Here is a 21,628-nt window from a genome sequence, read left to right on the forward strand (position 1 = left end):
CAGGTTGCTGTGGCAGTGAAGTTGATTCACAGTGGGGCTGGAGGGGGTGATACTTTAGTTTGGGTCATCTGCACGGGCCCCTTTGCACAGGTGGCAGGTATAGTAAATGTCCTAGAAGATGAGAATTTGTAGCCATGAGTGTTTTGGAGATAAAACACATTATGTTCCAAAGTCCTGAAGTGGGAAGGGGTTTAGTGAACTTTTAAAAATGTGGAAAGAAGACAGGGGAAGGGCGAGATACAATTGGAAAGACAGGTAGAGGCCAAGCCATACAAAGCCTTCAGGGCTGCAGGGAAGAATTTGAATTTCACTCTAAATGCTTCCCACTGGAAGCCACTAAGAGTATTAAGAAAGTTATTGATATGATGATAATAATGAGATGTAGTTAACCCTACTGAGCACTTGCTGTGAGCCAATCAAAGTTTTAAGCTCTTTATCTGTATATTAACTCAATATAACCTTATAATAACCCTACGAGATAAGTACTATTTCATAGTCCCATTTTATAGATGAGGAAACCGAAGCATAAGAGCGTAGTACTTTCCCAAAGTCACAGAGCTAATAATACATTCTCTTTTAATACTTAAACAGTTTCTCCACTATGAAGCAGGAGTTGTATTTGCTGAAAACCTGGCCAGAGTTGTTTGCTGATCCGTCTTCAGCAAGCACTTGTTTGGCCCAGGAAGCTGCCCGTTCTGATACAGGGTGCAGCCAAGGGGGGGGGGGGCAAAAAAAGATTTGGAATAGTGTCCAGAATTCAAAGTGTATAAGAATATTGGAGAGACACATAAGATGTCCTTACCTCCCCCCCCCCCCCCAGGAAGGGACCAATAGAGCAGGGCCATTGAGAGCTGTTTTGCATAGCAACAGTTTTGCAGCTAACCTCTAGAATGGTCATTTAACATATCTATAACCTTTAACTGGTTTCATAGATAAGTTAAATAGCTGTGGCCAAGTTTTGAGCCAGGGAGAAGGGAGTGGCTTCTACCCTGGATGTAACTAGGGGCTACGCCCCTGAGTGAGAAGGCCGGTGTGAGAGCTTGGAAAAGACTGGCTCCGGGACATGAGGGGCTAACTGCCCAGGTGAAAGGGAAAACCATGCAGCTTTGCCAGAATGCAGATCCCTGCAGCCAGGTGAAGAAGAAAGCCACATGGTTTTGGTGGAGTGCGGACACCTGCAGCTTTGGTAGAAGAGGCCCACGCAGCTTTGGGGTGCTCCCTTTGGCCAAGTGGCCTGGAAAGCAGGAGAGACTTTGACTGGAACTGGGTACAAAGAACTCTTGCCAGTGGACCGTGAGAGGGTGCCACATGATTTTTGGATTAACGCGAGAGCCTGCATGGTGACACAGCTGTTGGTACCAGCTGCCTGAGAAACAGACCTGTGCTCTTTTCTTGATTTACGGTACCCGGAGTTGGGACAGTGGGAGAAGCGGGAGCTGTTTGGGTGTAGGTGTATACCCTAAAGGACTTTGATATTTTAGTGGTGACATTGAGCCTAAATAGCATTAAATAAACATTTTGTTTCCTTTTCACAAATCTCTGGCATTGAGATGTCTTTCCAATTGGCAGCAGACAGAAGAGCCCAGTAGATATTAGTATTCTGTCCTTGGGAGGGGCCCCTGTTTTATAGCAGTTTTTGGCATCCCTAGGTGGGCCAAATATTGCCCTCCCCTCCCTCGGACCTCTTATTCGGTAACAGTTCCATGCACACACACCCCACAGTGGATTAACAGTAAACCAAGGCTTGCACGTGGTGACTCTCATACTTCTTGAGGCAGTATTTTTAACAAGAAATCCCTAGAAAAGGTGTTCTGTTTTTGACTACAAAAACGCAAGGTGAGTCTATTCCTCCTTCAAAAACCCTGAAACACTGGGAAAGTTGCATGCGGTCACTAGAAAACCTGCTCAAGAGAGGGCATACACTCCGGCCCACGGCTCCGCCTACCATAGTCGGAAAGGAAGTTCGGTCCCGCTGGTGACAGGGACAGGGAAGGCAAGGAGGAAACCTGCTGACGCAGAGATTGCTAGGCCATGACGTAAGCTGGGCGGGGATGTAATAAGGTTAAGGGACGCAGCGACCTCGAGTTGTAGTTTGGAGCCAGCGGCAGGGGAGGGGTGAAGTGGGGACGGGCGGGGCGGGGGCGGGGCGCTTGTGTTGGAAAGATGGCGTTCGGTCTGCAGCGAGGTGCGGTGCGCGGGGCGGCAGTGGCGGCGCTGCAGAGGCTGTGAGTGCAGGCTCCCTCTACCCGGTGGGCTGGAGGTGGTTTCCCGATTCGTGCTCCTCTAGGAGCCCCGGGGGTCCTAGAGGACTGGGGCCTACCGTGCGCCGGCTCGACCTCTTCCTGCCAAGGTCGCCGACGCCCAGCGAGGGTCGCCTCCACTGCTGTATCTACCTGTGGGAGGACCCTTGCTTGGACCTGGAAAATGGGTGCAGAGAGTCATTCTGTCAGGCCCTGAAAACAAAACTAGCTTCTCTCGCAAATGGTAACCTTGAAAATGCACATGTTTTATAAAAGGAGTCCTGGAGTTAGTCGCAGAGGTCGCTCACCTAATGAATAAATATGTTCAGCACAGTGGTCCCCAAATTTGGCAAAGGACTCGGTTCTTTACACGCCAAAAATTATTGAGGACCCCAAGAGCTTTTGCTTGCTTGTATCTTGATTTTTACGGTATGAGGAATGAAAACAAATTTTAAAATGTTTATTTAAAAATAAAAAAACCATTACATTTTAACACAAATGACATCTTCAGTGAAAAAATAACTGTAAAAAGTGACAGTGGCATGGTTTTATTATTTTTTAAAACTTTGGTTTAATAAAAGACAATTGGAGTCTCATATCAGCTGTTCTGGAGGAAGTTTACAAAGAAATTCTGAACTCACCCAGATGAAGACACTAGCTGGAAAAGGAAAGACCTTATAGACCCTCTCAAAGGGTCTCAGGGACCTGCCCCTCCTCTCGCCCCCCAGGTGTCCTCGGACCACATTTTGAGAACCGCTGGTCTAGTACTCGCCTAACGTAGGTTATCTCATTTGATTCCCTGACCAGCATGTGAAGTCGGGTGACTTGTTCATAACTATGAGGAAACTGAGGCTCAGAAACCATCTATGGCTCTGGAACTTTTTACTTTGGCTTCCTTCCTCCTTCCTGACTCACATTGTCCCATGACCCACCTAGCCATATGCATCCTTTCCCAATTTCTACACCCAGGCCTGGTTCATGGGCTCGGGATCACCCCTGGAACCAGAGGAGCCATTCCTGTGTGTATGCAAATCCTTCCAGAAATTCTCTTTTCTGGCCTGTGAAGAGGCCAGCTTTTGTGGCCTTTTCAACAATGGGTCCAGTGACCACATGCAGTTACCTACTTCTGAGGTGCTTGGTGCTCAGTGTACAATGCTCTTCGCCTCCATTAACAACTGGTTCACTTTAAATACACCTACACCACACCAAGGCCATGTCAGCAGGCTTTCATGCAGAGCACTTCCTAGATCCTACATCCTGAGTTAAATCCTTTTATCCTGGGGTCTTCAGAACACACAGGTATGAAAGAAGTAAACATGCTAAATGTTAACTTGGAAAAGTTTCCTTAGGTCTTCATTCTACCCAAGTTGGGTTGCACTTCAGCTTCAGGCCAATGGACCTCCTTCTGCTGGCTCTTCCTTCCGCTTTTAGAGAATGTCAGCACCGTAGCTGACAGTTGGGGACCTACCGTTCCTGACCTCTCTTCCCAACAGTTCAACATTTATTCTTGTTGCAGTGCTGTCCTACATGCCTTTCTGCTTACCCTGCCTCCAGCCCTGTTGCTGTCTATGGCCACTGCTCAATTTAAATACTTTTCCCTCAAATTGGGGGAGCATAACTTTTTACTCCTACGTGTGCTATTACTAGAGGTGCATTTTCTTTTAAGTTCTCTTAGCTGATAGAGCAAAGAAATATATGTGTGTGTATGTCAGTAGTAACCCATGCATATACACATATCTACAAATACTAATATTTGTAGATATACACATATCTACAAAGGTGGAGTAACCATCTGTATCTCCATTAACCTAAACATGAATTCATATTGTCCCCATTTGTAATCCATCACTACATTAATCATTCTAGCTTCCTCCCTTTGCTGATTTGTAAATTTTCTGACAGTGACAAGCCTGGCTCCCACCATCACCATCCAGTTACTTTATTGTTTCAGCATGTTCTGAACATTTCAGCATGTTCATACAGTAGTGTCTGAACTGTTAGGTAATACTCCATGGTAAAAAACTTGATCAACTAGAGTATAGTGCTCTATGCAGTTCCTTTCGCTTTAGTGTTACAGGCTCCACTCATTTCCAAAGTTAGGTTAGCACCTTTTTTCCCCATCCCCTCCAGTGAGGTTGCTTCATATATTTGTTTTTTTTTATTTATTTTATTTTAGTGATTATGCTATTACAGTTGTCCCATTTCCCCCCTTTATTCGTTTCTGCCCTGTGCACCCCCTCCCACCTGCATTTCCCCACTTTAGTTTATGTCCATGGGTCATATATATAAGTTCTTTGGCTTCTACATTTTCTATACTATTCTTAACCTCACCCTGTCTATCTTCTACATACCATTTATGCTACTTATTCTCTGTACCTTTTCCCCCTCTCTCCCTTTCTCTCTCCCACTCCCCCACTGATAACCCTCTATGCGATCTTCATTTCTGTAATTCTGTTCCTGTTCTAGTTGTTTGCTTAGTTTGCTTTTGTTGTTGTTTTTGTTTTAGGTTTGGTTATTAATAACTGTGAGTTTGTTGTCATTTTACTATTCATAGTTTTGCTCTTCTTTTTCTTAAATAAGTCCCTTTAACATTTCATAAAACAAGGGCTTGGTGATGATGAACTCCTTTAACTTGATCTTATCTGGGACGCACTTTATCTGCCCTTCCATTCTAAATGAAAGCTTTGCCAGATAGAGTAATCTTGGATGAAGGTCCTTGCCATTCACGACTTGGAGTACTTCTTTCTAGCCCCTTCTTGCCTGTAAGGTTTCTTTTAAGAAATCAGCTGATAGTCTTATGGGAACTCCTTTGTAGGTAACTGTCTCCTTTTCTCTTGCTGCTTTTAAGATTCTCTCCTTATCTTTAATTTTGGCTAATGTAATTATGCTGTGCCTTGGTCTGTTCCTCGTTTGGTCTTTGGGACTCTCTCAGCTTCCTGGACTTCCTGGAAGTCTATTTCCTTTGCCAGATTAGGGAAGTTCTTCAGTATTTGAAATTGAAATTTCTTCAGAAATTGAAAATAAGTGTTCAATTTCTTGCTCTTCCTCTTCTCCTTCTGGTACTCCTATGATTCAGATGTTGGAATATTTAAAGATGTCCTGGAGATTCCTAAGCCTCTTCTCATTTTTTTTGAATTCTTGTTTCTTCATTCTGTTCTTGTTGAATGTTTCTTTCTTCCTTCTGGTCCACACCGTTGATTTGACTTCTGGTTGCCTTCCCGTCACTCTTGATTCCCTGTACATTTTTCTTTATTTCACTTAGCATAGTCTGCATTTTTTTGTCTAATTTGCCACCACGTTCAACCAATTCTGTGAGCATCCTGATTAGCAGTGTTTTGAACTGTGCATCTGATAGGTTGGCTATCTCTTTGTTGCTTAGTTGTATTTTTTCTAGAGATTTGATTTTTTCTTTCATTTGGGTCATATATATATATATATATGTTTTTTTTTTTTGTCTCAGTACGTCTGTTATGTAGTAAGGGGCAGAGCTTTAGTTATTCGCCAGGGTGGGGCAACCCACGTCACGTTGTGATGCTGTTTGTGGGGGAGGGGTTTGAGTGGGAGCAGTGCTGCTTGCTCCACTCTCTGCTGGCTTTCAGTCACTTCCCCCACTACCCACAGTCAAATTGGGCCCTTCTGGTGCTGATTCCGGGTGGTTGATTTGTTCACATTCTAGGACCCTGTGGGTCTCTCTAGTGAACTCTCCTGTGAGACTAGGAGTTTCTTCTGCTGCTGCCTCAACTCCCCCAGGTGTTTTCAGTCAAAGGTTTGAGTCAAAGTGGAACCCTGGGTTGCTCAGTCTATCTCACTCCCTAGTGGTTCTTGCTGGTTTATCTGCACGAGAATGTGGGACCGCTGGGCCTGCAATCCACCACGTCCCTAGGTCCGCCAGCCACAGCTTTGCCACAAATCCTCTCCGCCTGGCTGCCTGTCTCTGCCCCTCCTACTAGCCCGTGTGAATGTTTCTTCTTTAGTTCCTTGGTTGTCAGACTTCCATACAGTTTGATTTCCTGTCAGTTCTGGTAGTTTTTTGTTTTTAAATTTGTTGTCCTTTTGGTTGTGCGAGGAGGCACAGTATGTCTACCTATGCCTCCGTCTTGGCTGGAAGTCAGATGATGTTTTATTGAGTTGTACACTTGCGACCTATATGATTTTGTGAACCAGTATCACCCCAGTAAATTCAATTAAGAAAAAAAGAATGGATCTGAATTTATAAAATGTTTTTCCTATATCCGTTGTGATGATTATAGAGCTTTTCTTCTTTAGTGTGTTAGTATGGTGAATTAGATTGATAATTTTTAAAGTTATGCCAACCTTGCATTCCAGGAATAAATTCCACTTGATCATAATGTATTATTTTTATATATCGTTGGGTTATACGTGCTAAAATATTATTTAAAATATTTGCATCTATCCTCACAAAAAATTAGAATATAGTTTTCTTGTACTGTCTTGGTTTGCGTTTGATATCCAGGTAATGATGGCCAAATGGAATACAATGAAGAGTGTTCTTTCCTTCTCTCTTTTCTGTTTTGTGTAGAATGGGTAATATTTTTTCCTTAAGTGTTTGTGCCTGTAGTCTTCTTTAATTTAAACCACAAATTTAGATTACCTAGTTCTTATTTAAATTTTCATTTATAAAGTTTTTTTAATTGATTATGCTATCAGTGTTCCCAATTTTACCCCCTTTATACTCCTCCACCCTGCCCCCCCAGCCTTTCAGCATTCCTCCCCCTTTAGTTCAGGTCCGTGGCTTGTACATATAAGTTCTTTGAGTTGTCTGTTCCTATACCATTTTTTCTCTCTCCCTATCTATTTTATACCTACTAATTATGCTTTTTCTTCCCTTTACCTTTTACTCCTTATTCCTTCCTTCTCCCTCCCCACTGAACTTCCTCCATGTGATATCCATTTCTCTGATTCTGTTCCTGTTGTAGTTGTTTGCTTAGTTTTTTAAAAAAACATGAGCTTTATTTATTTTTTAAATTAATTAATTTATTTATCTTTAGAAGGGAAGGGAAGGAGAGAGAGAGAGAGAAATATCAATGTATGGTTGCTTCTCGTGCATCCCCTGCTGGGAACTGGCCTGCAACCCAGGCATGTGCCCTGACTGGGAATCGAACCGCGGTTATTTAGTTTGCAGGCCTGTGCTCAATCCACTGAGCTACACCAGCCAGGGCTGTTTGCTTAGTTTTTGTTTTCATTGTTTTTGCTTTCTTCTAGGTTCATTTGTTGAGAGTTGTGAGTTTGTTGTCATTTCATTGTTCATATTTTTTATCTTCTTTTTCTTAGATAAGTCCCTTTAACATTTTGTATAGTAAGGGCTTGGTGATGATGAACTCCTTTAACTTGACCTTATCTGGGAAACACTTTATCTGCCCTTCCATTTTAAATGAAAGCTTTGCTAGATAGAGTAATCTTGGATGTAGGTCCTCACCTTTCATGACTTGAAATACTTCTTTCCAGCCCCTTCTTGCCTGCAAGGTTTCTTTTAAGAAATCAACTGATAGTTTTATGGAAACTCCTTTGTAGGTAACTGTCTCCTTTTCTCTGGCTGCTTTTAAGATTCTCTCTTTATCTTTAATCTTGGATAACTTAATGATGATATGCCTTGGTGTGTTTCTCTTTGGGTCCAACTTCTTTGGGACTCTCTGAGCTTCCTGGACTTCCTACAAGTCTATTTCCTTCGCCAGATTAGGGAATTTTTCCTTCATTATTTGGTCAAATAACTTTTCAATTTCTCACTGTTGTTCTTCTGCTTCTGGCACCCTTGTAAATCAGATATTGGAATGTTTCAGGTTGTCTCAGAAGTTCATAAGTCTTTCTTCACTTTTTTGAAATCTTGTTTCTTCATTCTGTTGCAGCTGGATGTTTATTTTTCCCTTTTGTTCCAAATTTTTGTTTTGAGTCCTGGTTTCCTTCCTGTCACTGTTGGTTCCCTGAGTATTTTGCTTTGTTTCATTTTGGGTATCTTTTACTTGTTTTTTTCATTTTTCAACCAAGCTCTATCAGTTCTGTGAGCATTTTAATTACCAGGGCTTTAAATTCCCCATCAGATAGGTTGGCTGTCTCTCCTCATTGCTTAGTTCTCTTTCTGAGGCTTTGCTCTGTTGTTTCATTTGAGCCGTATTTCTTTGTCTTAGCACACCTGGTAAGTTTTAAGGGGGTGGAGCCTTAGGTATTCAGTAGGGCGGGGCAACCCACTTTGCTGTGCTGTGGTGCTGTTTGTGGGGAAGGGGCCAGAGAAGGAACAATGCAGCTTGCTTGCTCATCTCTAGCTCACTTTCCAATGGACTCTCAAGTGAGACTGGGAATTTCTCCCATCGCGGCAACCACTGTAGTCCACAGTTAACTCTGAGTCTCAGTTTTGCCTTCAGCCAGTCCCACCTGCCTGGTCCGCTGCCTCACCTCAGGTTCTCTGAGCTGGCCAGCTCCCACGGTCTGTCACGTCTCCATGGTTTTTCTCAATCTGCCCTGCCTGCATGGCCTCGCTGCAGGTTCTTACCAGTCTGGTTGTTCTGGTTGATCTTTTCTTTAATACCTGGGTTGTCAGAGTTCCATGCAATTTGATTTTATGGCACTTCTGGTTGTTTATTGATTTTAGATTGGTTGTTATCCTCCTTTTGGTTGTGCAGGGAAGTGAAGGGTTTCTACCTGTGCATCCATCTTGGTAGTTTGTGTTTTTCCAAGAAGTTTGTCAATTTCATATAAGTGGTCAAATTTATGAGCATAGAGTTGTTTATGATTATCTCTGTTTTTTACAGCTTTATGGCAGTATAATTTACACACCCTAAAATTTATCCTTTGTAAGTGTGAATTAAATAGTCTTTGGTAAATTTGTAGAGTTGCCCAGCCATCACAACAGTCTAGTTTTATTGTTTTATTTTTATCCTTACCCAATGACCTATTTTTTTTTTTTTTAAGATTTTATTTATCTTGAGAGAGGAAGAGAAGGAGAGAAACATCAATGCATGGTTGCCTCTCGTGAGTCCCCTGCTGGGAACTGGCCTGCAACCCAGACATGTGCCCTGACTGGGAATCGAACCCTGTGTGGTTTGCAGGCCCACGCTCAGTCCACTGAGCTATGCCAGCCAGGGCCCAATGACCTTTTTTTCATTGCTTTTAGAGAGAGAGGAGGGGAGAGAGAAAGAGAAAAAGAGAAACAGCAATGTGAGAGAGAAACATTGACCGTCTGCCTCCCATTCACGCTTGGACCAGGGATTGAACCCCACCTAGGCACGTACCCTGACGGCAATCAAATCCGCAACCCTTCAGTTTAGGAATGATGCTTTAACCAACTGAGCCACACTGACCAGGGCCCACAATCCAGTTTTAGATTAACCCCCAAATTTCCATCCTCCCCCAAACTCTCTCAAGCCCATTTGCACTTAACCCTTATTCCCACCTCTAGTCTTATCTTCCTCTTAATGGTTATAGTGTCAGTAGTGTTGTGCCCTCTCTACCTGATACTGGTGATTCTTTTTTCTCTTCATTTTGTCCGTCTGGCTAAGTTTTTAGTTTCATTGGCTTTCTTAAAGAACCATCTTTTTGTCTGGTTGATTTTTCCCCCTGTCGTTTTCAGTTTCCTATTTCATTGATTTCTGTTCCTGTCTTTGTTATTTCTTATCTTCAGCTCACTTTGGGTTTAATTTCCCCTTTTGTTCTAGTTTCTAGGTAACTGGTTTTAGACCTTTCTTCTTTTTTAGTATAAACATTTAGTAATAAATTTTCCTCAAAATCTTGTTTTAGCTGCCTGTAGCAAATTTTGCAAGATTTATGATACCTGTAATCTGTTTTTCCTTCTTATCTTGATACTCTATTTTCTAGAGTAATTAATTTCTAATTACTAAGCTTTGAAAGGAGAAGGGCCCAGTGACTGTGTATGTTCAGAGGTGGCAGGAAGAAATTTGCTAAGGATCTGCCTGTTGCTGGACAGTGTCAGCTTAGGAAGTAGGGAAAAGGAAAAAAAAAAAACAGGTGAAGACAGTTTAGAGCGATGACAAATACAAGCTAAGCACCTGGGTAAACAGTAAGGGACAGTATGTGAGGAGCCAGTTGGGCTGTGGTAAGTGGTGTGAAGGAGCTTTGATGGGTTTCTGGTAGGCCCTTTTGTAGGGCTGGCCTCATTTTTGAAGCCTCCTGAGGTTGTAGCGACAACCACTGCTGTCCTTCTGTACTACTGTGAGGCCATTAAAGGAAGAAAGTAAGGAAGGGAGCCAAAGGGAGGATAGACATTGGAGAAGAGGGATGCAGAGGGTAGAGACTAAATCAGGGAAGACTGGAAGCAGTGAGGGTGAAAGTTGAATATCCCTCTGTGGAAACTGTTCAGATGATTCAGAAGGCCTTTGGGGACAATGCAATGAGTGTGGCACAAATGCTTGAGAGATGGTCAATAATCTGTTGAACATGTACGGGCTGCAAAGAACAAAGATCAGAAACTGCCAATACAAGAACTAGAAGCTGATCTGGGGATTCCAAAGACCACTGTGTCCAAAATTTTGGCATAGGATCTTGTCATGAAACAGTGTCATGGCAAAATTCATTCCAAGGCTTCTGCTATCAGAGAAGAAGGAACATCGTGCTGTAGTTGCTAATGACTTGATTCAAACCACTACTAATGAACCAGATTTCCTCAAGAAGGTCATAACTGTAGATGAATCATAGGTCTATGGTCCAGAAATGAAGGCCCAGTTGTCCCAATGGAAGTCTTCTTGTTCTTCGTGCCTGAAGAAGGCACAGCAAAATTGCAGCAAAGATCAAGGCCATGTTAACCATGTTTTTTGATTAAGAAGGTGTTGTCCATCACAAGTACACCCCTCCAGGCCAAACAGTTAATAGAGAGTACTACCTCAATGTGCTTCATCCGTAGAGAGAGGCAATATGACGAAACAGCCGCTGCTATGGCAACTGGTGATTGGCAACTTCATCATGACAATGCACCTGCTCATGCATCATGTCCCATTCAGAGACATTGATATTTTGTGTCAAAATATCAAATCATCCAGGTGACTCAGCCACCCTACAGCCCAGATTTGGCACCCTGTAACTTCTGGCTTTTTCCAAAACTTAAGTCACCTTTGAAAGGGAAGAGATTTCAGACCACTGATGAGATTCAGAAAAATATGATAGGGCCACTGATGGCAATTCCAACAAAGGATTTTGCAGAGCGTTTTGAACAGTGGAAGAGATGCTGGAAGAACTATGTGAGGTTCCAAGTTGCCTACTCTGAAGGGGACCAAGGCATCATTGTCCTATGTACAATGTTTCTTGTATCTTCTTCAAAAACTGTCTCTATTTTTCATATAACACACCTGGTTACTTTCTGGACAGTTGTTCATTTAGTTTATTTCTGAGTTTTTCATTTTAAAACATGCAGGGATAAATGTTCCTAGACCCAAATCTGGCTACCCTTACTTACATACATCGAGGTAAATTTCTGCATGTGAACTTGCTGGGTCAAAGAGTATGGATATTTTAAGCCTTTTAATGCTTGTTGTCAAATCACCCTCCAGAAAGGGATACTTGGATTGCAGCCTGCTTTTGGGAGGCTTATTTGCCCGTTTTCCTTGGCATCAGCAGACTCCTGCACAGTAAAGGAAGCAGTCTGTCTTACTAGTTACACAGCTGGTGGCTTTTCCCTCTGTGGCATTGGCTCTCACACTGACCCAGCTACAAGGTGATTCTGGAAGTGGCCATAGAATTTTACCTCTCTTGCAAGTTCTGTTCAGAACTACACCACATGTAACGTCTTCCTCTTAGTTAGGCTTTTGCAATTAACAAAGCTGCTAGATTTTATAATAAAGGAATCAAAGCCTATTTCCATAAGAAGCAAGGATTCTGTTTTACTAGGATGTTTGGTATAGGCAAGACTGTCTTAACTATTTCTCTGCACAATGTTTTGACTGAGAAGGCAGTCACTGTAGTGGTCTGTATTACTGAAAATTTTTAAAGGCAACACTTGTTACTTTATTGTCCTCCTTACCTCCCCCAGTAAAATTAGGGTCACAGTCTAGTGGTGATAAACTGTGTTTGCTGTTTAACTTAAAGTTCAACAATGATGAAAAAATTGTATATTATCAAAATAAGGGCCTCTCTTTGGATCTTTTTAAAATTTACATGGTCATTTAAAAACATCATTGCACATGTATACACTACCACTTTACAGGTAATACAGGCTTATTTTAAAACAATTATACTTGTCTTCTTAATTAATCTCACAGTATTTTTTTGTGAGAAAGATGATATGCCCACTTTTATTTTTTGGCCCAACACAAAAATAATTAACGGGGGGAAAAAAATCCATGCCAAATGCTGTTTTCACACAAAGACACTGGAGGGCACTCTAGCACCGGAAGACGTAAATTGGTAGCAATGGGAGAGGTCCGAGTCTCTTGACAAACGTGCAAGCGTTATCTTTTAGAGTAAGGTGTGAGAGTTGGTTCTTCTGATCATTTCTGATCATTAAGACAGATGAAAGACTCATAGATAATAGAGGAAATATTTCTTTTTTCACTTTTAAAATATATTTTATTTATTTATTTTTAGAGAGAGGAGGAGGGAGGGAGAGAGGGAGGGAAACATTGATGTGTGAGAGCTACATTCATCTGTTGCCTCTTGCATATCCCCAGCTGAGGACCTGGCCTGCAAACCATGCATGTGCCCTAACTGGGAATCGAACCAGCGACCTTTCAGTTCACAGGCCAGTGCTCAGTCCACTGAGTCCATCGAACCAGCCAGGGTGGCAGAGGAAATATTTCTGTACTGACCTACTGTCCTTTGAAAAATTTGTTAGAAACAAAAAGTGGCTGTGTACTCTGGGCCTCCTTATTACCTCCTTTATCCCCTTCCCACCATACTGCCTCCTTTACAGAGCTGTGTCTCCTGCCTAGAGCACTCTGCCCCTTCAAGTTTCTGCTCAAATGCCACCCATGAGAGGATTCTTTCCCAACCACCCTCTACAACATAGCAACTCCCCCCCCAATAGCCTCTGCACACGGTTCTCCCTCACTGTGCCTAATGATTTTTCCATTGCACTCACTTCCACCTGGCATTGTACATTTATCTGTGTACTATCTGCCTGCACCCCAGCTGCCATCAAATATTCATGAGATGAGGGACTTGGCCATTTAATCCCAACCTTTATACCACACTGCCTGGCACAATAGTAAGTGCTAAGTATAAATTTGCTGAATGAAAAAAGCAGATTTAGGAAATGAAATACTTAAGATAGTGTTTTTATGGAGATTAGTGCCTCTTTTATTGTAATAAAATATACATAATGTACTTTCACCATTTTAACCATTTTTAAGTGTACAGTCCAGTGGCATTAAGTTGTTTAGGATTTCTTCGCATTGTGTACAACCATCACTACCATCCATCTCCAAAACTTTTTCTTCATTGCAAACTGAAACTCTGTACCCATTAAACACTAACTTCCCATTGTCTCTCCTGTTCAGCCCAGTAGCCACTGTTCTCCTTTCTGTTTCTATGAATTTGACTATTCTATGGTCTCATATAAGTGGAATCATGCAATATTTGTCTTTTGTATCTGATTTATTTTACTTAGCATAATGTCCTCAGTGTTTACTTATGTTGTCGTGTGTGTCAGAATTTTCTTCCTTTTTAAGGCTGAATAATATTTCAGTATGTTATATGCATATACCTCATTTTGTTTATCCATCAATGGACATTTTCACCCTATGGCTATTATAAGTACATATTTTATATGGAACTCTGAAACATGATGTTAAAGTTTTGAGTTAACAGTGGATTTCTTAGAAATGGTGATAACACATTTAAATTATACCAGTGAGTCATAGTATATACCCTTCGGTGATTTCTGTTTTCGGGAAAATACTTTTAATACAGATTAAAGTAGAAACTTACCCAGATTCTAAAAATCAGATCTGGACTTCTGGTTAAGATGGAGTGATAGGTAAACACACCTTGCCTCCTCGCACAACCACAGCAAAAATTACCATGAGACTGTAAAACAACTAACACCCAGAATAGTCAGAAAATCGAGCTGTATGGAAGTCTGACAACCAAGGAATTAAAGTAGTCAGATTCATCTAGACTGATATGGGGGTGGAGAAACAGACGTGCGGAGAGGTGGAACAGGCATTCCACAATCACCTGTGATAGATAAAAATTGGGAGGGATACCTTGTGGGCAAGGGATCCCAGCCCCACATCAGACCATCCAGCCTAGGACTTCAGTGCCAAGAAGGTAAATCCCCATAACTACTGCCTGTACAAACCAATGGGGGTTGGGTGGTAGAAGAAACTGTGGGATTCTCAGGAGTCTCTTCTTAAAGGGCCTGCAGCGGACTTAGGACTTACACAGATTTACTCCCTTTGGACTGCAGCACCAGGCCAGCAGCTAGAAGAGCACTGGTGGCATATGGGGAGAAACTGAAGTGTCTGACATCAGGGTGAGTGCTGGGGGACAGTTTTCTCCCCAACAAGACACCAGAGACCAGGCAGCAACATTGTCCCCTTTCTGAGCCCTCTCCTACACACCATATCTGAGACTCCATCAACCTAGTTTATACCAGTTGCCCCACCCAGGCTCCACCCCATTCAATTTACCAGTGTATGTACTTTTCTACAATAGGCCACACTAACAAGACAGGGAGTCAAAGCAGTTCTACCTAATACATAGAACAAACACAGAAGGTTGCCAAAAGGAGGAGAGAAAGAAATATGGCCCAAAAGAAAGAACAGAACAAAACTCCAGAAAAAGAACTAAGCAAAATGGAGATAAACAATCTATCAGCTGCAGAGTTCAAAACACTCATTATTAGGATGCTCAAAGGAACTCATTGGGTCCTTCAACAGCATAGAAAAGACCCAGGCAAAAATGAAAGTTACACTAAGTGAAATAAAGAACAATTAACAGGGAACCAATAGTGGAGTTGATGAAGCTGAGGCTCCAGTCAATGATTTGGAACATAAGGAATGAAAAAAAAAACCCAGAACAGCAAGAAGGAAAAACAACCCCCCAAAACAATAATAGACTGAGCAGCCTTTGGGGCAATTTCAAACATACCAACATTCAAATTATAGGGATGCTGGAAGGAGAAGAGAAAGAGCAAGAAATTGAAAACTTACTTTAAAAAATAATGAAAGAAAACTTCCCTAATTTGGTGAAGGAAATAGACAAGTCCTGGAGGCACAGAGAGTCCCACACAAGACTGACACAAAGAGGACCATAAGACACATCATAATTAAAATGCCAAAGGTTAACTCTGGCTGGTGCGGCTCAGTGGACTGAGTGCCTGCCTGCAAAGCAAAAGGTTGCCAGTTCATTTCCCAGTCAGGGAATGCCTGGGTTGCTGTCTAGGTCCCTGGATAGGAGTGTGTTAGAGGCAACCAATTGATATTTCTCTAACTCTCTTTTTTTCTTTATTCCTTCTCTGTAAAAATAAATAAATAAAATCTTTTAAAAATTGCAGAGGCTAGAGATAAAGGTAGAATCTTAAAAGCAGAGAGTTACCTACAAAGGAGTTCCCATAAGACTGTCAGCTGATGTCTCAAAATAAACTTTGTAGGTTAGTGAGGACTGGCAAGAAATATTCAAAGTGATGAAAAAGCAAGGACCTACAACCTAGATTACTTTATCCAGCAAAGCTATCATTTAGGATGGAAGGGCAGATAAAGTGTTTCCCATGAAGGTAAAGCTAAAGGGGTTCATTGTCACCAAGCTCTTATTATGTAAAATGTTAAAGGACCTTATTTAAGAAAAGGAAAAAGTTCAAAACTAAAATGGCAATAAATTCACAACTATTAACAATTGAATCTAAAAGACAAACTAAGCAAACAAACAGAGTGGAAATAGAATCATAGCTATGGAGATCGTTGGGGGGTTATTGGGGGTAGAAGGGAGGGAGAAGGGGTAGAAGGAGGGAAAAGGTGCAGGGATTAAGAGCTACAAATTGGTCCTGGCTGGTGTAGCTCAGTGAATTGAGCACGGGCCTGTGAAGTAAGGGGTCACCAGTTTGATTCCCAGTCAGGGCACATGCCTGGGTTGTGGGCCAGGTCCCCAGTGGGGCGACAGATGAAAGGCAACCACACATTGATAATTTATCTCCAACTCTTTCTCCTTCCTTTCCTCCTCCCTAAAAATAAATAAATAAAATATTTTTAAAGAAGAACTACAAATTGGTAGGTATAGAATAGGCAGGATGTTAAGAACAGTATAGGAAATGGAGAAGCCAAAGAACTTATATGCATGGCCCATGGCCATGAACTAAGGGAGAATTACCAGAGGAAATGGGGGTACCAGGTGGAGAGAGGTAAAGGGGGAAAAGGATATTCCCCCTTATGTATATCGGTTTAATATCCATATTGGTGCTATTCAGATTTTTCTTACAAATGTAAAAAAAAAGTTCACAAAATCAAGTTGCTAACACCTTGGTATAACCAGGAGGATTCTGGATAGATACTTTGGGGTTCTAGTCCCTGCTGACCCTGAAACAGGGGAGTGGGAGAAGGTACAGAAAATAAGTAGCATAGACTTTAAGGGTCCCTGCTGACCCTTAAAGGACCCTTGCATTTGGCCCTTAAACTTGTTCAAAACTCCTGTCTAAATTGAGCCTTATTTTTCTCACAAAACTAGGAGGGTAGACTAGATGCCTCCTTACAGTGGACATTCCATAATCTAGAAAGAAATTACTGACCTAAAGTAAGAGAACTTTGGAGAATTAAGACTTATCAAATATGGCTTTTTTATTTTTGAATTATTTTGGTCTATTTCAGTTCAATTTGACCAGGGAGCGACAATACCTTTGCCTCCCCCTAATTTATGGGTACAGATTGCACTCAATTGATTTGAACTCCTCCTACCATCTTGAGAGGTATCTTTGTCTATGTGTTATTCATCCTCATCCTTTAGATTCTTAACTCCTGAGGTGTCTTCAATATTACTCTCTCTGCGGCAGGGACTGCTGAAAGGTGCTCTGTTCAAGTCCTCAGTTCAAGTGGAAGGTGCCTACCACAGTACTGAGGGGCTGTGCTTTTGAAATAATTCAGGTGTGCTGGAAATACAGAACCTAGAGGAACTAGGAATAAGAAGAGGTGGGTATCCTAAATGTTGGTCTAATCTGCAAGAAAAGTGGAGATACGCTTTTTTTTTTTGCCTAGATCTTGTGTTCCTCTGCCTTCCTAGTGCCCTCATGCTGACCCACAGATACCCCAGTGCTTGGAGCACAGGGCTCTTAGGGTCTGCTGGTCCTAGGTCCCATGGTCAGCAGTCCACCTAGTGAGCCAGTGAGTATGAGAAAAGCACCATGTGCTAATGTCCTATGTGTAGCCCTACCCAGGTATTGTATATTTTAACAAATGCCTGCATGTAAGGAAAGGAATTGGGCCAGTAAAGAGACTTTTACCTCTACTAGGGAAGCAAATGTGGACGTAAGAGAGACTCCTGTGGTATTCCTCCCACCTCCAACCTCTGGACAAGGGTCCTGGCTGTGAATTTGGGTCATCAGTGTCTTTCTTTTTTAAAAAAATATATTTTATTGATTATGCCATTACAGTTGTCCCATTCCCACCTTTGTTCCCCTCCACCCTGCATACCCCCTCCCCCACCATCCCCCTTTAATTTATGTTCATGTGTCACAAGTTCTTTAGATTCTATATTTCTCATACTATTCTTGCCCTCCCCCTGTCTATTTTCTATCTACAGTCTATGCTACTTATTTTCTGTACCTTCTCCCCCCTTCTCCTTCTCCCACTTCCCTGTTGCTAACCTTCCATGTGATCTTCATTTCTATGGCTTTGCTCCTGATCTGGCTGTCCTCTTAGTTTGCTTTTGTTTTAGGTGTGGTTCTTAATAACTGTGAGTTTGCTGTCATCTTTTTTGCTGTTCAAACTGTGAGTTTGAACACTCACAGCAAACTGTGAGTTTGCTGTTCACTGTTCATCTTTTTTATCTTCTTTTTCTTAGCTAAGTCCCTTTAGCATTTCATATAATAAGGGCTTGGTGATGATGAACTCCTTGAATTTGACCTTATCTGAGAAGTGCTTTATCTGCCCTTCCATTCTAAATAAAAGCTTTGCTGGATAGACCTACAATCTTGGTTGTAGGTCTTTGGATTTCATGACTTGGAATACTTCTTTCCAGCCCCTTCTTGCCTGTAATGTCTGTTTTGAGAAATGAGCTGACAGTCAGATGGAAACTCCTTTGTAAGTGACTATCCCCTTATGTCTTGCTGCTTCTAGAATTCTCTCCTTCATTTTAATCTTGGCTAATGTAATTATGATGTGCCTTTGTGTGTTCTTTCTTGGGTCCACCTTCTTTGGGACTCTGAGCTTTCTGGATTTCTTGGAAGTCTGTATCCTTTGCCAGATTGGGGAAATTCTTCTTTATTATTTGTTCAAATAAGTTTTCCACTTGTTGCTCTTCCTCTTCCCCTTCTGGTACGCCTATAATTCAGATGTTGGAACATTTAAAGATGTCTTAGAGGTTCCTAAGCCTCTACTCATTTTTTTTTTGAATTGTTTCTTTATATTTTTCTGTTTGGTCATTTTTTTCTTCCTTCTGGTCCAGTTGGAGTCCCAGTTTTCTTTCCATTACTATTGGTTTCCTGTGCATTTCCATTCTTTTCAATTAGTTTAGCCTTCATTTGTTCCTCTAATTTGTGACTAAAATCAACCAGTTCTGTGAGCATCCTGATCACCAGTGTTTTGAACTATGCATCTGATAGGTTAGCTATCTCTTGGTCACTTAGAAGTATTGGCTCTGGGGCTTTGAGCTGTTCTTCCTGAGCCATAATGTTTTGGTCTGTTCGTGCCTATTAGGTATGAGGGCTGGAGCTTTAGGTGTTCACCAGGATGGGGCAACCCAGTGGCTGGGTTGTGATGCTTATGTGGGGGCGGGGTCAGAGAGGGACAATGGTGTTTGTTTCACTCTCTCAGATTTCGGTCCCCTCTGCTGCTTCCCGCAAGCAAACTAGGACCCCTGGTGCCGGTTCCTGGGTGTGTGGGCCTGTGCACCCTCCAGGACCCTGTGGGTCTCTCCAACAAACTCTCTGTGAACCTGGGAGTTTCTCCCGGCACCTCGACCCCGAGAGTTTTTCCAATTGGTGCTTTTAGGCTTTAATTCCCGTTGCTGGGGCCCTAGCCTGTGTGGTCTGTCTCACTGCTCACTCCTTCACCTGATTTACCTGCATACGAATGTGTGACCATGGTCAGCCGCTTGTGCCCTCACTGGGTTTGCCCATTGCCACCCCACGCCTGGGATCGACAACAGACAACCAACAACCGACAACCGACAACCGACAACCGCTTCCTGCGTGACTGCTGTCAGCCCAGCTGCTTTTTCCTGCCGGGACTCCTCCCCGCCAGCCGCTGACTCCGCCTCTCTCACCAGTCTGGCTGAATGGTTTGTTGTTGCCGGACTTCCATACAGTTCAATTTTCTGTTTTTTAGTTGTGTTTTTGTTACTAAAACTTTGTTGTCTTTAAACTTGGTTGTATAAGGAGGCACAGTGTTTCCTCCTACACCTCCATCTTGGCCGGAACTTTCATCAGTGTCTTTCTATGCTGCAAAAACAGTCAGGGTTTACCAGGTGACCTGGTGACATGCCTGAGACTAGAGAGAGGTCATATCCTTAGAACCTACCCATACCTCCCATTGTCACCCACATACTCACCACTTCTTACTGACCTTCAGCTTCCTAGAGTGGGCTCCAATTATGTTATGCAGCTCCTCACCAAGGGCAAATTCCCTGATGTCCTCCAACTGTCTGCTGCATGAAGCTGGATTCCTTAAGACAGGGGTGTCAAACTCATTTTCACAGGGGGCCACATCAGCCTCAAGGTTGCCTTCAAAGGGCCAAATGTAATTTTAACTCTTTAACAGTTAAGGAATAGTTACATTTATACAGTCCTAAAATGATTTTGGGTTTTTGAAGGCAACCACAAAGCTGATGTGCCCCCCCCCCCCCCCCCCCCCCCCCCCCGTGAACATGAGTTTGACACCCCTGCCTTACGGTCTCATGTAGGGACTTTCTCATCCATTACATCTTTCCAACATCTCTCCTAACACTTTTCACCTGGCACCATTTCACCAGCATGCTCAATGTTCCTTACACCCATTCAACCCTGGCCTCCTCTGATTTGCTTACACTCACCCTCCCACCTCATCCATCAGTTTCTACCCATTCCTCAGGGCCCCTTGCAAATGCCACTTCCTCCTAGAAGCAGTCCTTCCCTGGCCCTCTCAAACAGCAACCTTTTCCTTTCCCTCTGAAGCCCCATCCCCTCTCGCTACTTTTTCCTTTGTTGAAGTTTTCTAGGATCAGAAGTCCAAGTTGGCTTTGATGCCTTCACCTCCCTTCTTCCCACCCACACCCCATCTGTTGCCAGGTCTGTTCAGTTTCCCCTTCAGTTGTCAACTCTGCCCCACTGTATTAATTTTCTCTTTCTACTGTAACAGATTGCCAAACTTAGAGGCTTAAAAACAACACAAATTTAATATCTGGCACTTCTGGAAGTCAAGAGTCTGAAGTCAGGATCTCAGTGGGCTGAAACCAAGGTGTTGGGGGGCCTGCATTCCTTTCTGGAGGCTCTGGGGGAGAATCAATTTTCTTGACTTAAGGGGTGTCCAATCTTTTGGCATCTCTGGGCCACACTGGAAGAAGAGTTGTCTTGGGCCATATGTTAAATACATCGTAACACGTAATCACAAAGAAATCTCATAATGTTTTAAGTAAATTTACAGTTTTGTGTTGGGCCTCATTCATAGCTATCCTGAGCCACATGGGGCCAATGGGCCACAGATTGATTGGACACCCTTGTGAGAGCCTGTGAGCATTCTGTGGTTTATGGCCCTTTTCTTATCTCCAAAGCCAGCAAAGTGGGTCGAATTCTTCTCGTACTGCCATCTTTTTGGTTTTCTGTCTTCTGCCCCCCTCTTCCACTTATAAGAACATTTATGATTATATTGAGTACACCAGAATAATCCAGGCTAATCTCCCCATCCCAAGGGCAGTTGATTAGAACCTTAATTTCATCTGCAATGTTAATTCCACTTTGCAATGTAACCTGATATATTCACAGGTTCTGGGAGTTTGGACATGGGTGTTTTGGGGGAGACATTATTTTGCCTACCACACCCTCTCTCTAGATTCAGCTTTGAGCTTTTGTAATACCTAATTGGCTGCCTGCTTTACCTCCCATGTTGCCTCCCATGTTACATGCTTCCTGCGTAGATACTACCATGGATATTCTGTTTTCAAGATTTGTTGAGTCTGCCTGTAAACATAATTCTTGGATCTGTCCCTTTCACTTAGTCTCCACCGCCACCACCCTAATAGTCATTTCTCAATTGGGCCATTGTGGAAAGGGGTCTTTTACATCTACTTGTACCCCCCCAAGCCATTTT

The 21,628-nt window shown here is 42.6% G+C and overlaps 1 protein-coding gene across 6 annotated transcripts in view; it reads left to right on the forward strand.

Annotated features, from left to right (window-relative positions):
• Window positions 1-2,139: 2,139 nt before the first annotated feature.
• CLYBL (citramalyl-CoA lyase) overlaps window positions 2,140-21,628 on the forward strand; it is a 322,476-nt gene continuing 302,987 nt past the window's right edge. For 2 of the 6 annotated variants that reach the window (XM_053663520.1, XM_053663523.1), the window contains exon 1: window positions 2,140-2,225. Coding sequence is in view for 2 of the 6 variants with exons in the window: in XM_053663518.1 (XP_053519493.1) it covers window positions 2,164-2,225 (62 nt within the window). In the remaining 4 variants the exon portion in view is untranslated. The remainder of the gene's footprint in view (window positions 2,226-21,628) is intronic. The other 4 variants (XM_053663518.1, XM_053663519.1, XM_053663521.1 and 1 more) reach the window with 3 other exon arrangements.

This window comes from Artibeus jamaicensis, unplaced genomic scaffold, assembly GCF_021234435.1.
Source record: "Artibeus jamaicensis isolate MK-2021 breed Jamaican fruit bat unplaced genomic scaffold, CSHL_Jam_final contig_3197, whole genome shotgun sequence".
Classification (NCBI taxonomy): Eukaryota; Metazoa; Chordata; class Mammalia; order Chiroptera; family Phyllostomidae; genus Artibeus; species Artibeus jamaicensis.